At 55.7% G+C, this 15,122-nt stretch overlaps 1 protein-coding gene across 1 annotated transcript; it reads right to left on the reverse strand.

Annotated features, from left to right (window-relative positions):
• Positions 1-542: 542 nt before the first annotated feature.
• MSL2 (MSL complex subunit 2) lies at positions 543-13,698 on the reverse strand. The gene is made up of 2 exons (XM_032958302.2): positions 12,489-13,698; positions 543-9,450 (listed from the first exon to the last, which is right to left on the reverse strand). The coding sequence occupies exons 1-2, from the start codon at positions 12,619-12,621 to the stop codon at positions 6,503-6,505; spliced, it is 3,081 nt and encodes a 1,026-aa protein (XP_032814193.2). The 5' UTR covers positions 12,622-13,698; the 3' UTR covers positions 543-6,502.
• Between the last annotated feature and the right edge of the window lie 1,424 nt (positions 13,699-15,122).

Below are 15,122 nucleotides of genomic sequence, written 5' to 3' on the forward strand. Positions count from 1 at the left end.
AGACCCTCAACCAGAAGTGGCTTGACAAAGCGCTGTACATTTGTACGTACAATTCCAGGTTTGGTAGACCTCTATGAGAAGCAGTGGCTGATCCAAGTCGTTCCATGAATGTTATGGACAAGGCTGCTTTGGCTTTTCCTGGGCAAAGTACTGGTTCGACAGTCCAAAGGGGAGGAGAGCATATCCGACGGCTGCCGTTATAACAAAAAACTAAACTTGACCAGTTCTCTACCTTGAGCCTGCTTTTTGAAAGCAGGCAGATGTCTGAGAAATTTAACCAGCACACGTGGTGAGCTCGCAGCCCTGGCCAGTTTTACACAGCCACCCCTACACAGAGACCAGCGCGGCGGGGGGGGGGGGGGTGAACTTGGGTTTTTGGCTCACATTGGTCCCGCTCGCTCTACCCACTACACGCAATTAGCCCTGCCCTCTGCCCAAGCAGTACTCCAGTAACGTTGGAACGTTTGGCCCAGCGTTCCAGTTTGCTGGGACGTGTGGTGGGGCTTGCGTTACACACGAAGGCACGCGTCGTTGAAGCGGGGGGGGGTTGTGTATTTTTTATACGTATTCGTTTATTTTTCTTGTAAAAGGCTAATGTTAACACTAGGTCAAAAACACGTTACACTGGGTGTTAATACAATGATCAACGCGGACACGTACACATGGACACGTAATGTCATCGCAGCCTGCAAGGTGCCTGTTTGAGGCCTTCACGGGACACGTGTGAACCAGCACCACGCACAGCCGCACGTCCCCCACGCCCAGCCGCCTTTGTCTCACTCCCACTACTCGTAGTTAATTTGTATCCACACCAAAGCCGCCAACACCACCGCCACAAGAGGTGATACTCATTTAGGGCCGAGTCGACCAAGGCGAGGCCCAGGTCAGAGTCTATGCACAAATGAGCCTTTGGTGATGCTCATCTTTCTTGGTCAAATTCCAGCAGTAGTGGAAATTTCACATTCCCATGGTAGGACCCAGGTCATCCATAGGGCAGATCGTAATTGACCAGTGGTGGTAATGGTAATGCTGCTGGTGACGATGATGGTGGTGGTGACAATGGTGGCGGTGATGATGATGGTTGGTGCTGTTAGCTATGAAGGCCAGCACGGTATACGAGGGGGTGGGTGGCCAACAGTCTGTTAAGGCTATATGAGGGATCGTAATATTTGATGATGGTGGTGGTGGTGGTTGTCACGGTCAGGAGTTGAACTCAGGTGGTCGGGACAGTGGGGCAATGTGGGCACCACGACCACATCAATACGCACACACAAACCCACAACCCACCATTACGACGATGATTATTAAGTTTAGCTGCCACGCAACTTGGGCTGTCAAAAAAGATTCAACATCACGGTAGCTCTTGAGCAATTCCTCGGAGCCTCAACAACCCATCGAAATGAATGGTAATTATACAAACAAATCAAATCGTATCATTACAATGATAGCAATTAATATAATCATCACCCCCAGAAACAATGTGTTCACATCCCAGGTTAGGGAACCTCCCCTCTCCAAACTAATTTTTATTTTTGTCACGGTTGTAGTTCCTTTAATAGGGGCCACCAAACCGAAGCAGCTGCAGTCTTCAAAATCTAATTATTTGTTGGTAATTAATTAATGAGTTTTTATTTGCAGCAAGTCTTCGGTATCTACAGCACCCTTATCCCCTCCACTCACGAGTCGTGTTGCCACTAAAGGGCACGAGCATGGGTTTGAACTCTGCTAATCCTGCACGTCGTCAGAGGCGTTGGAAGTGGCGTAGCGTGGTGCAGTGGCAATACCTCCACACTCGATAGTACCTACGCCACCGGGTAGTCTGGGTCGTAGTGTGGTCGAGTGGTAGTCAGCGGTGTAGTGTGGTTGGCATGGACCCCTGGTAAAAGGCATTCATTTGCCTCCACTGCCCCCTGCCCCTCATTAAAATTTCCTGTCGGAGCAGAAAGTGACCTGAATGGAATCTTGTGATTCCCACCTGACCAGAACCCACCACCAATGGAACAAGCGAGATGGGCCTGCGACAGGATAGAGCCGCTTTGGGACCTCATCTTAACCACGAGACTCCGAGTCTGAGGAACCCAACTCAAACCCAGGCCCTGGAGGAGTTGAGTCGGTGAAATTCACCGTCACTTAGCAAAAGTGATGCAGCAGTGAGCACGGTTCTTGGTACTGCACTATGAACCCCGGCGTCCCCAGTTCAATTCCTGGCCTTGGGCGAACGTCAGTAAATATCCGAAACAGTCCTGGACTCTCTCATTTCGCCAACCAGCGTTGACCGGCGTGGTGAAGTATGGTCAAACAGCCCAACGACCAACACGGCGTGGGAAGCCTTCAACCAGCAGTAAATTAAAATGTTTTAATTATAATCCTCTACATCCCTAACCTGACATCTGTTCCATCACCAACCGTTTTACAATAGTTTGGACGCTTCAGTCATAACAATCGTCCTTTATTAACCTTGGCAAGCCTCACCGAGTCTCGAGACTCATTCAGGAGTGTCCTGTATTATGATGTTTGGCCAAGGAGTAAATTGTTATCGATTTGTCTGCGAAGGAGCCTGGACAAAATCCATGCAGCATACGAGGGGAAACGCCACTCAACATTCCACTACACACAAGGGTTCAACAATGACATCGACCGACTTGCCGCACTGCCACCTACAGACACCACATTGATAACCTGTGCGGGTCCGGAATCCCACACATACAAACCTACTTTCTGTATTTCCGTCTGCCGGCAAGAGTTGCTTACACACACGAGATGCGAGTATGGTTTGCCACCGGTCATGGTTTTCCCAGGAACCTCCTCTGGTATAGGAGGCAGCTGTTCTGGGAAATGTGTAAGTCTTCCTGGGACATTAAAAGTCCACGTTTTTTTGTTTATTGCATAATACTACGCATTTATGTGTCGTTCTCGCCCTCCGCTAGCACCGAGATTTTATTACTCCCGTTGAACGTCCCCCCGCATTATGTACCTCAAAAATGGCAACTTGACACGTGTGACTAAAGGGGCGCATGTATAACTTGTACACAACACAAAACTGTCCAGGCATTCCCCACACACAGATACTTCACTTCGAGTTCAACCTGGATCCGCGAGTCTCAGGGTGAACCCCCAATTCAACCCGCCAATTCATTGAGCGGGAACCATCAAGAGAAACCTGAAGTTCCCGCATTAGCTCAACGATTGCCTTCATGTGTGTATAAATCATATATTACGTATTATTATAAAATGAAATGTAAAATTTATGGCGGTGTTATTTAATTTACAATATTGTGTTTTTTTATTTCTTTGATCACGATGCAGGAGCTTCTGCAGATTCCAAACCGTTCATTCGCCATCAGGGATGGTGGGCGGGGGGGTCCGTTTACAAATGAGTCCAGGTGACATCCACCACGTGTCCAAGCACCCGTGGGTTAGGTCATGGTTAATCCATTCACACTTTTTGTTTAAACGTGTGGGTAGGAATAGGGTTACGTCATGGCTTAACCACAATCTGGGTGAGGCTTAGGGTTCGGGTTTATTCAAGGGTAAACCGGTCCACATCACGGATGCCAGTCAGGCTTCAGTCATAAATCAGCGACTTAAGGTTGAGGGTCGGGGTTTCGTGACGGTTAAGCGAAGGTTACAGACATGACCCAAAACGAACGTCTCCGTTCTCTTGTACCCATGCACTTCCGGGGCTATGCCCTGGCACTGTTCCACATGAGTCTGAAGCTTCGTTAACGAGAACAAAAAAAAACTTCGTGAAGTTACGGTCAGGGGTTCTTCAGTCACTGCAGCGGCGTCACCCTGACACCTTGCAATGGGACGATCCGCGAATTCGCGTACATACACTTTAAAAGATGTGGGTGAATGTTTAGAGTAATTATGTCACGGATTACTTGGGCGCATAGCACGTTAACCAAATAGGACTTTGATTCGGACAGGAATAACGTGTCCACCACCGTTAACGCTCGTAAAAACACCACGGTTGTCGGACGGACTCGGACTGCCGTTTTCACCTGCGCCAGGTTGGTGGGCGATTCGTGCGGGCATCGAACCATCCCCCACTTGCTCCACACACGACCCATACTTCCTAAAAACCACAGATAATTATCTTTCAAAATGACACCCCAAAATGCAATATTAAAGAGGATGATATGGAACTTGGCCCACTGACAGAAAACAGCAGCTGGTGTTGTGGGGGGGGGGCTCGGTTGCGTGAACAAACTACTTGAGGGATCCTTCGGCATCTACCTAACGCCGTGCCAATTCAGGGAGGAACTCTCACTCGAGGTGTGTTTTTTTCAATGCCCACTGCCCGCAACAAGAACGCAGGAGGCGAGGGCGCGTGGGTTCAGGGCCAGCTGGCGCCGCGGCGAAAGTCGCGGCGAGAGCGCCGCGTTCAACGCCGCTCCGAGATTTGTCATCGGCGCTGCCGCCGCTTCCAGAAGCATGCGAGACCCTCCCCCTGCGTCCAGTTCAATATTCGCTCGATCAACTAAACAAAACCTACTGCAAAAGAGAAACCTGCTCTGCTTTGCCAGTGAAAATGAAAGTTGAGTGCTTCATTTTTGTTCGTCAACAAAACATTTTTTGTTGTACGAGGATGACGGAGAAGTGACAAAGGTGATGACTCTGCAAAAGGGAAAGTGGAAAAGGAAAGATGGATACCAATCGATCATCTCACTCGTGACAGTCTTCTTGCACGTTGATCGATGTCTCTGTTGAACAAAGACCCCGTGTCGTGGTGATCTCGGTCGAGCCGTTTGCCACACTCGTCGATCGACTGCTGGTCGATGATCGATTGACCTCGCGATTCGATGGGTCGCGACAAATCGGTCCCTCAATTCCAGACCAAGTGGCCGCAGGTTTTACTCGAACCGATTTACGCACGACGGCTACACACCGAGGAGTCCAATAGTCCACGCTTGCGGATTAAGACTCGTCGATGTTGATGGACGTTAATTCATCGCTACCTCCTCGACTCACAATCACTGAACCCACACCGCCTCTGTTTCCCTAGGATGTAGGAGGGAATATCTCTCTTAAGAGAGAGAGAGGAGGAATGGAGAAGTCGGAGCCTTCGTCGGGGGTTACCACCATTCTCGAGCGGGTCAAGGAGGTGAGACTTCCTGGATTTGAATCCAGCAACTCAGCGGTGCCACTGTAAGGGAATATAGGACCGTGCGAATACCGGTTGCCCCAGGAAATAGTTGATTATCCCTAGGAACCAATATTTGGAGATCTTTATTAGCATGTATGTATCCGTGCATTTTCACGATATTTAAATTTAAAACCAATGTCCAAAATGATTTGGGATCCAGTGGCTCAGGTTGCTTTTGTTATAGTTTCAGTGTTTTACTTTTTCAAGCATCCGGTTAGTCTGAATGTTATCTTAACCATTGTAGTGCCTGACTAACCATCATCCGGAAAGCTAACTTAATCATAACTTATACTTCTAAGGCGCAATTCGCTCAAAAGTACACGGGGTAGTGGAAAACAAATGTTCGCCGGTGGTAAAAAAAACATGTATTCGTTCCTTTGGAGGGAACGAATGTAGAAATGTCTGTGGGGAGTAAATATATTATCTGTGACACCAGCTCAGGATCACCAAGCTCCTGGCCACTTCCTCCAATATTCAGTCACAGCACCACCACCTCCTGCCAAGACACCACCACCACCACCTCACTCCACCACTGCCACTTACGAAGCCCATCGCTTTGGTGACCAAGCATGGACAACACTTTCCCACCACCGCTACTGCTAAAAACGAATATTTAAGCGTAGAAAACAAACGCGAAGAAGTTGACAGTGATGTCCCCCCTAGCCCCCGCCTGACAGCACGTGCGGCCACCAACACAAAAGGCTGTGCGCTTGCTGCATGAATGTGTTTAGCATGTGTGTGCGGGGAGCGGTAGCGTAGTGGTTAGCGCACTGCGCTACGAACTCGGCGACCCAAGTTCGATTCCTGCTCACGGCCAACACCAGCGACGACTATCTGAACCGGTCATGGGTCTCCCCTAGGTCGACCCAACCTCAAACGAGTACCTGGTGCGGTGTGTAAACATCGCCACTGAGGAGACAAAGGCGGCCGAGCGTGGTATCGGCCACCCACCCCCTCGTGTGCCGTGCCACCCTTCATGGGTGCTCGCTGGCAGCACTTGCCCCATCAGTATGTTAAGGCTGTACGGGGGATCTTTGTCTTTGTGTGTGCGCGAGCACGCGTGTGCACGTGTGCGCGAACATCGAGTCCCCCATTCAGTCGGTAAACGCGCCGGCGGCATAAAAACACTGCGCCGCTCAATCACACAGCGTCACGCAGGGACAACTGCCATCAGGGGATCCCCTAGGTAAAAAAAAAACTGCCGAGACTTTCGTTAGATTACGGGCGCAACACGCGAACACGAGTTGTTGTTACTGGTTCTGGCGCCGCCGTGGGCGCCGTTAGAATGTTCCGCGAGACCTCCCGACGAGGGCACACGAAGCAGCGTCCACCATCCCCACCCCCGCGACGAGGTCACGTGATGTCAATATCCTCATCGCCGTCCTTCCCGTCGAACCCCGGGCCGGCCGCCACGCTAAGAAACCCGGCGCTGCTCAGGCCAAGGTTCAGACCGATGCCGAGGCCCAGGCTGCCGTACCCGGCGGCGCCGCTGCCGCCGGTGGCAACGCCGCCGCCGAGACCGCCGACCGATCCCCCGCCGGCACCGCCGCTGCCAAGTAGCCCCAATCCGTACGGCGAGCCGGCGCTGGAAAACACCGCGCCGCCGCCAACGCCGCCGCCGCCCGCCACCGAAACCGACATCATCGTCCGAGCTTCGGCCATGAGGCTCCCAAACTGCGAGGAGAGCCCCCCGGTGCCGCCGGTACCGCCGGCGACGCTCGCCGAGCTGACGACGGCGCTCACGGTGCCGTGCAGGCCGAGCGCGCGCTGCTCGCTCGCCAGCGCAATCTCCGGCACCGCGAACGCCTCCAGCTTCTTGCGCCCGTCTTCCGAGTACGAGTTGTTGCAACCGCGGCACACGCACTCGGTGCAGGCGCGCCGGTTCGAGTAGCACGGGCAGCGCTGGCCCCGGCACGTCAGCACGCTGGGGTTGGGCGTGGCACGGCCGCACTTGCAGCCTTTCTTCGTCGTCGCCGTGGTCGTCGTCGACGAAGACGACGACGTCGACGACGCGGAAGAGGTGGTCGCGGTGCCACCGGTGGCGGCGGAGGAGGCCGCGGAGGGAGGCGGCTGCATCGTGCCCGAGGGGACGCCCACGCAGGCCGGGATGGACGATTTTTTCTTTCCGGCCGCCGCCGCGGCCGCCGCCGCCGCGGCCGCGGCCGCGTGCTGCGCCGACACCGACGTCTGTGCCAGCGACGACGAGACCAGGTAGGGGCTGCCCGCGCCACCGGCCGCTGGCGGCTTCCGCTTGGGCGGTCGTGAGGTCCCGCCGCCTCCCCCACCACCGGAGCGAGGTTTGGCGCCGTTCTTCCTGGCGGCGCCGGCACCCGCGCCCCCGTGCTTTTTAGCCGTCGTCTTCGGTGCGGGAACCGGCTGTACCGGCTTCCCGCCGACCACCACCACCGCAGCTTGCTGCTGCTGCTGCTGCTGGTGGTGATGGTGCTGCTGGTGCTGCTGGTGCTGCTGGTGCAAGTGGTGTTGGTGATGGTGGTGGTGTTGACTGGGTAACGCTGCTGCCGCTGTCGCCGGCGATGGCTGCGGTTGCGGTGGCTGTGGCGTTGGCGTTGTGAAGAGGGCTCCGTCACCGTCTGACCGCGAGCGCTTGCGCTGGTTCTTGCCGTTGGCTGTCGTGGCGGCCGCCGCAGGTGTCGCCAAGGTCGGCGCAACCATCGGCGTCGCTGCTGTCGCCGGCACCGCCGCCACCGTTGCTGCCGCCGCTGACGTCACCACCGTCGCCACGCTGCGAGCAGCGGGATCCAGGCTGACACCACCAACAACAACAACGCCCACCGTCGGATTGGCGCCAACACCGACGGCAAAGCTGCCGCCGCTCAGCGTCTGTGACTCCAGCTTGATCTTCTTTTTCTGCTGCTGCTGCTGCTGCTGTTGTTGCTGTTTGTTCTGCAGCTGTTGGCTGAGTAGGAGTTGCTGTTGCTGCAGCTGCTGCTGCTGCTGCTGTTGCTGCAGCTGCTGTTGTAGCTGCTGTTGCTGCTGCTGCTGCAACTGCTGCTGTTGCTGCTGCTGTTGCTGCAGCTGTAGCTGCTGCAGCTGTAGCTGCTGCTGTTTGCGCTCCTCTTCCTCCTCCTCGCGCTGGAGGTTGCACGCGATGGCGACGTCGCACCGGATGACGGCGACGCGAACTTTGCGTGCGCGCCCGTTCACCAGCGGTGGCGCTGCGGCCGAACGGTCCAAGCGGGCGCCGCCTTCGTCCGAGTCCAACGCTGATGACGACGACGATGACGATGATGAAGAGGACGACGACGAAGCTTTGGAAAAATCCGAAAACCTTTCCCAGTCCGAGTTCAACTCCGAGTCCGAGTGCCTCCTCCTGTGCCGATGCCGGCGGCGCCGGCGGCGCCTCAGGTGCTCAGCGTCGCCGTTGCCGTTGAGGGAGTCGCCGTTAGACTCGGGGAAGCCCTCGCGCAGGATGGCCAGGACGTCCACCATCCCCGCACGCATCACTGCGCCGGCACCGCCGCCACCGCCGTCTGCCGCCACCGCCACCACCACGGAGCCGGCGACGCCGCCCTCCGCCGCAGTGTCGCCATCGCCGCCGCCGTCGTTCAAACTCGATCCCGTTCCGGCGACGCTCCCGGCCGCGACATCGGCGGCGGTCGCACCCATCGGGGCGTCTGACCCCGCGATACAGGAGCTCCCCTCTGCGCCGCCGCCGCCGCCACCGGCGCCACTCTCTCCAGCAGCCAGGAATTCCATTCCCGCGGTGGAACCGTTTTCCGGTCGCCCGTCGCGACCGTCGTCCGGACCCCGGTCGCTATCGGCACCGGCGCCACCGCCGCCATCGCCGCCGCCGCCGCCGCCATTGCTCTCCGGCTTCGTCGCGCCGTTTTTGTCGCCGCTTTCGTCGCCGTTAGTCTTGGCGTCACCGTTGGTCACCCCGGCGCCCTGCGGCGGTTTGTCCGAGCGGCTCGCGCCGCCGCCCCCGCCGGCGTCCCCGTCGCCAGCTACCGCCGTCGTCGCCGCGGCGCAGGCGGACGTAGCGGCGTCGGCCGCGGCGGCGTCGGCGGTCGTGTCGTCGGCGGCACGGACCAGGCCGTGGCGCTCGTGGCTGGCGCGAGAGGCGATGGCGCGGCCGATGTGGGAGCCCAGCAGGTGTTCGCAGAGCGTGCGGTAGCACGCCAGCAGCAGCGCCAGCTGCCGGCACTCCGAGTAGGGGGCGTGCGGGTCGCGCGAGCACGAGCATGGGGGACGCACGCGCAGGCGCTGGCCCCGGCACGCGCGGCACACAAAGTGTTGGCAGGTGCCGTTCGCCGGCACCATCGGGTCCACCAGAAGCTGGGCTGTGGGGGGTGAGTGAGGGGGAGAGGTGGTGGTGATTGTGGAAGTGACAGTAGTGGTGATTGTGGTGGTTGTGGTGCTTGTGGTGATAGTGGTGGTTGTGGTGGCAATCGTGGTGGCATTATGATAGCAGTGGTGGTGGTTATTATGGTGTTGATAGTGATGATGAATGGTAGTAACGATAGTGGTGGTTGTGATGATAGTGGTTGATAGTCACATTGGTGGTCATTTTGGTGGTAGCGATCGTGACAGTGGTGGTGGTTGTGGCGGTGATCGCGGTGATGATGATGATGATGAAGGTGGTGAAGACGAGCGAGGACAAAGTGATGTTTATTTAGGAATGGGGAACATCGGGGAAAGAAAAACGTTAACATTTCAAAACCGATGTAAAGTGACTTTATTAACCTCACACCATTGTGGAGGACTGGGGATGTAACAGGACCACAATAACAGAACGAGATGTATGGAACACGTCTTTGAGCTCACGAATCAAGGACGTTCTCTCGGTGTAAATTCACCAATGCCCTCTAACTTACCCAGGAAAGCCTCACTCTCTTTCAACAGGATGCTGCTACATTGGGATGTCGGGGCACCACGGTGGCTATGAGATGTTAACTGCCTAGCCTGGTATACAAGAAGTTGTGGGTTCGATCCCGACCCCGACGCCTGCTGTATATTTGGAGTCTGCATGTTCTCCCCGTGGTCGCGTGGATTTTTCTCCAGGTCCCCCGGTTTTTCCCTCCACATGTAGAAACGTGCGTCTATAGTATTTCGCTGCTTGTAGATTTCCAAACAATAAGCCACTTCGTTGAGTTATCATTTGTGGCGAGGTCACTTCTGAAAAAGAGCTACATAGCTCAGATGGCTTTACCTGGTAAAATAAAAAAAGATGTTTGGCCAATTCCATTATTTTTTAGTTTGACTTCACGTGGGAGGAAACCGGAGAGAGTTGGGAGAAAACCTGGAAGCTCGTAGCAGGCGACGACGCTCAGCACTGCCGTCTCTCCTGGCCACCTCGCAGCCGCACGGCTCCACAGCTCCGTAAGCGCTGAATATCAACCCCAAGCAGGAAACGCCCCCTAACCCTGTCTCAACAGTGTTTCGCTTCTCAACTATTTTGGAAGCTACTGCTGCCATCATCATCATCATCCCTCCACGTGTGATGGCCCGATTAGTGCGGTTGGCTATGTATGGTGCGAAAGAAGTTCAACGTACGTTATTCAGAATCGATCTACCTGCTCTGAACTTGCCGCACAGTGACATTGTGCGGGTTATCAGGTTCTCCCGGCACACCTGAAGCATTCTGAGGGTGAGAGTGGGAAGGAGGAGGATTGCGAGTGACGGGGAAAATGCAAGAGCCGCCGGTTCACAGGGAACTTTAGTGGAGAAGATTCGCAGTGGCAAGACGCTTGCAAGCTCCTGTCAGCAAGATAAGTCGCAGTAAAGACAGCACCACGATGGTGGTGGCAGTACAGCAAGTAGGCTTCAGAACGCCTGCCTGTTCTTAAACTCGCCTCAGCCCCAACCATCCACCACTATCAATGCCGCGTCCTTTCATCTCAAACCCACCACCGTCAAACCTTCACGACACCGGCAGCACCACGGCCTCCATTCACCCAATCCTCCCTCTACTCGATCACCTCCACGCCCATCATCTTCCACTTCTATCAACCATCGTCATCATCCTCATTCGCAGTCCTCTCCCCCACCACCTCCACACGCCCCTATCACCTCCATTAAATAACCTCCCCTTCACCAATACCCCCTCCATCCCCCATTCACCAACTCATCATCTCCATTCACTTCCCACTGCCATCACCACCAATCCACGATCCACTCCCATCACTACCTCCGTCACTAATAACTCTTCCCACCCCCCCTCCCTACCCCCTCCTCTCTCCCACCCCCCATCACCGTTTGGTTGATAAACGTCACAACCGAATGTTTAGGGAACGGACTGCGCACCGGACCAACGAACAGTTGGCGTTGGCCACCCGAGTTTGATTCCGGGACACGGCTGACATCAGTGGCGAATGACGACCCGAGACTGTCCTGGTCGCTCCCGGTTCGCCTCCACCCCCCTCCCCGACCCGTGCATCGATTTGACGTTTGGCCAATTCCACTCACGTTTGGCTTCGCGTGCGGGGGAAACCCACACCCGTCAGCCCCTATTCGGTGCCCTACCTTGTCACAGGCCAATTCAGACCTTACTGGTCACGCCGTGCGCCTTATAAATCTCAAAGTTCATCCTACAAAGTCCCATCACAAGGGAGAAACACAAATAGACAGGGGGTGAGTGGGGGGGTTGAGGTGAGGCGGGGGGGGTGAGGTGGGGGGGTGAAGTGGGGGGGGGGGGTGAGGTGAGGCGGGGGGGGGGGGGGCGGGGGGGGGTGGGGGGGGGTGAGGTGGGCCGGGGGGGTGGGGTGAGGTGGGGGGGTGAGGTGAGGCGGGGGGGGGTGAGATGAGGTGGGGGGGTGAGATGAGGTGGGTGAGATGAGGTGGGGGGGTGAGGTGAGGCGGGGGGGGTGAGATGAGGTGGGGGGGTGAGATGAGGTGGGTGAGATGAGGTGGGGGGGGTGAGATGAGGTGGGGGGGGGGGGTGAGATGAGGTGGGGGGGGGTGAGAGATGAGGTGGGGGGGTGAGAGATGAGGTGGGGGTGAGATGAGGTGGGGGGGTGAGAGATGAGGTGGGGGTGAGATGTGGGGGGGTGAGATGAGGTGGGGGGGTGAGATGAGGTGGGGGGGTGAGATGAGGTGGGGGGGTGAGATGAGGTGGGGGGGTGAGATGAGGTGGGGGGGGGTGAGATGAGGTGGGGGGGGAGGTGAGATGAGGTGGGGGGGGGTGAGATGAGGTGGGGGGGGTGAGATGAGGTGGGGGGGGTGAGATGAGGTGGGGGTGGTGAGATGAGGTGGGGGGTGAGATGAGGTGGGGGGGGGTGAGATGAGGTGGGGGGGGGGTGAGATGAGGTGGGGGGGGGGGTGAGATGAGGTGGGGGGGAGTGAGATGAGGTGGGGGGGGGGTCGCTCTCTCGGCTCTCACCGCACACGGAGCACGACAGCGCCTGCCTCAGGCTGGGCAGGAGTCGGCAGACGTCGTTGAGGCTCCCGGGTCTGCGCGGGTCGCAGCGCAGCACGCAGCGGCAGGTGGACGCGTATAGCGACGTGGCGTTCATGCTGCCGGCCGGGAGCCTCGAGGCCGAAGTCGCTCGCAGGCCCGGACCCAGGGCCCAGCTAACAGGCGATGAGCGGCGGCGGCGGCGGGAGGAGGTTTGGGGGACGAACCGAGACTCGCGCCGCGCGGAACCTCGGATGCTGAGAAACGGCGGCGGCGGTCGCTGCTCGAGACCGCGACAGGGAGAGTGGACGTCGTGGAGGAGAACCTGCAGATCTTGGATGGAGGACGCCGAGAGGCCACGCGCGGCCCCGACAGTCGACTTGGACCGCCCCCGGGCAAAAGTTCCGAAACCCCCCCCGAGGAAGACAGACCACCACCCTCCCCCGCCAAACCCCACAACAACAACAGCGCGAGTAGCTTCAGGGGGGGGGGGGTAGAGAGCCCCACCACCACCACCACCACCGTGGGTGGGTGGTGGAGCCTCGACCACCAACTCGGAGCAGACGAGGGGACCGAGCCCCGATAGATCCGGCCCAGCACCCGGGGTCCTTACCCCCTCCTCCTCCTCCCCCCCAGCCGCCTCGCCACCCAACCCAGCAGCGTCTGTAGCGATCCCAGACCTCGGATCCAGCAGCTCCCGAGCGGGAAGCCTCGAAGCGAGACGGCACCAAACGCCTCGAGCCCTGGGCCCCGACTGGGGGGGGGCTTTGGCCCCGGACGGCGCGGCGGGAAGACGGCGGTGGGTTGGCGAGGTCCAGAGGAGCGGCGTGGGCCCGCGACCTCTGACCCTAGGTGGATGAGGGGGGAGGGCGTGAGGGAGGGGTCAGGGTCTCGTTCCGAGCATTTTAAGGAGATGTTAATTAAGAATTTTGTTACTAATTTTTTATATATGTTAACTAAAGGTGATCCAATAGCGGAAGGAGCGTTACGTAGCAGCAGAGGGCGAATTAAAAAAAAACATCCGAGATCCCCGGGGTGGAGGGGAGCGGAAATCTCGCGAGACTTGGCACGCGCGATTGGTCGCGAAGGCTGCACGTGACTTCCACACCACCACCACCCCTCGAGTGCGCACGTGCGCGAGGCGGCCAATGGGGTGCAAGGAGCGCCCGCTGCAGCCGCCTCAAATCGCTGTCCTGCATTTGCAACAACAACAGCACGGTCAAACAAGAATGCAATTTAAAAGCAATGACAATGCCACTCATTACAGATGTATATATAAAAACACTTGATGCAATTACACATGAGTTCCTGACTATTGCCATAGTCAGAAGAGACTTGTCAATTGCTTCTCAATGTTTTGAATGCAGACCTCGGTTTGTGAGAGCTTGGATGACTGTATCAATATCTACCGAGTCTAGTTCTTGGTCAGTCTATGAGGGTTAATTGGCGCAATGGAATGGCACACGGATTGGTCATTTCCAGCATTCGGTAGTAGTTCACCATGGAAGTGGAAGCTGACAGAACTCTACCATGCCTGGATATTCTGCTCGGACGGGGTAGAAATGGTAAACACACAGTGTTTACCGAAAGAAAACGCATACCGACGCCTATCTGAATGCAGAGACACACTATCACCCCGCACAGAAATCTGCTCTTATCAAGACGCTCATTCATCGAGCTAAGAAAGTGTCAGATGGTGACAGTCTGAGAAGTTAAATTCGACATGTTAAAGAAGCGCTGCAAATGAACGGTTACAATGGTGCACAAATCAACAGGGCATTGAATGCCAAACCCAAATAAAATAACACGAGCATTGGAAACGGTCCAAGTAATTAAAACGATCAAAATACCGTACATTTTGGGAGTAACTGATAAACTTGCCAGATGTTTGGAAAAAAACATACGAGTCAGATTTGAAAAGGTACATAAAATACAGAATTTAATATCTGGTACAAAAGATGTATCACTGAAGCTATCAATAGGTGTGTACAGGATTAACTGCACGTGTGGTGAATGTTATGTTGAGCAAACAGGACGAATGATCAGCACGAGACTAAAAGAACATCAGAGAAATATTAAATTCTCACAAATACAACTGTCAGCAGTAGCCAACAAGGACACTCAATTGATTTTGATAATGTTGAAGTTCTGTGCAAAACTAACTACGACTGGCCAAGACTCAATAGAGAATCTATCGAAATTGAAAGAAATTAAAATAACTTTAACCGTTCGGATAGCTACCATCTTAGTGCTGCGTAGAAGCGAATCATCAAATAATACATTTGAATGCATGCCTACAAAGGGCAACGTACTTCAGTAGGATTTACCGTTGATAGGGCTATTTTAATAAACACAACAGACAAGGACAAGTTCAAAGGGCTCGCATAATGCACATGCATCATGTACGTTGCCTCAGTAATACCCCCTCCCCCATCATTTTGCAAGTGCAAAGAAGTGTGGTCACCACATCTACGCCTCTATATAAGGAACGAAACAGGTGGACGTCTCCACAAATCTGTCTGTCGCCTGATGAAGCCAGTTGTAATTACTGGCGAAACGCCGTACTCAGATTGTAAATGTTGTGGCTTGGCTCTCCAACACACCGGTGTGCTGTACCAG

This window comes from Petromyzon marinus, chromosome 21, assembly GCF_048934315.1.
Source record: "Petromyzon marinus isolate PM22_M1 ecotype Great Lakes invasive population chromosome 21, UKy_Petmar_22M1.pri1.0, whole genome shotgun sequence".
In the NCBI taxonomy this organism is placed as follows: Eukaryota; Metazoa; Chordata; class Hyperoartia; order Petromyzontiformes; family Petromyzontidae; genus Petromyzon; species Petromyzon marinus.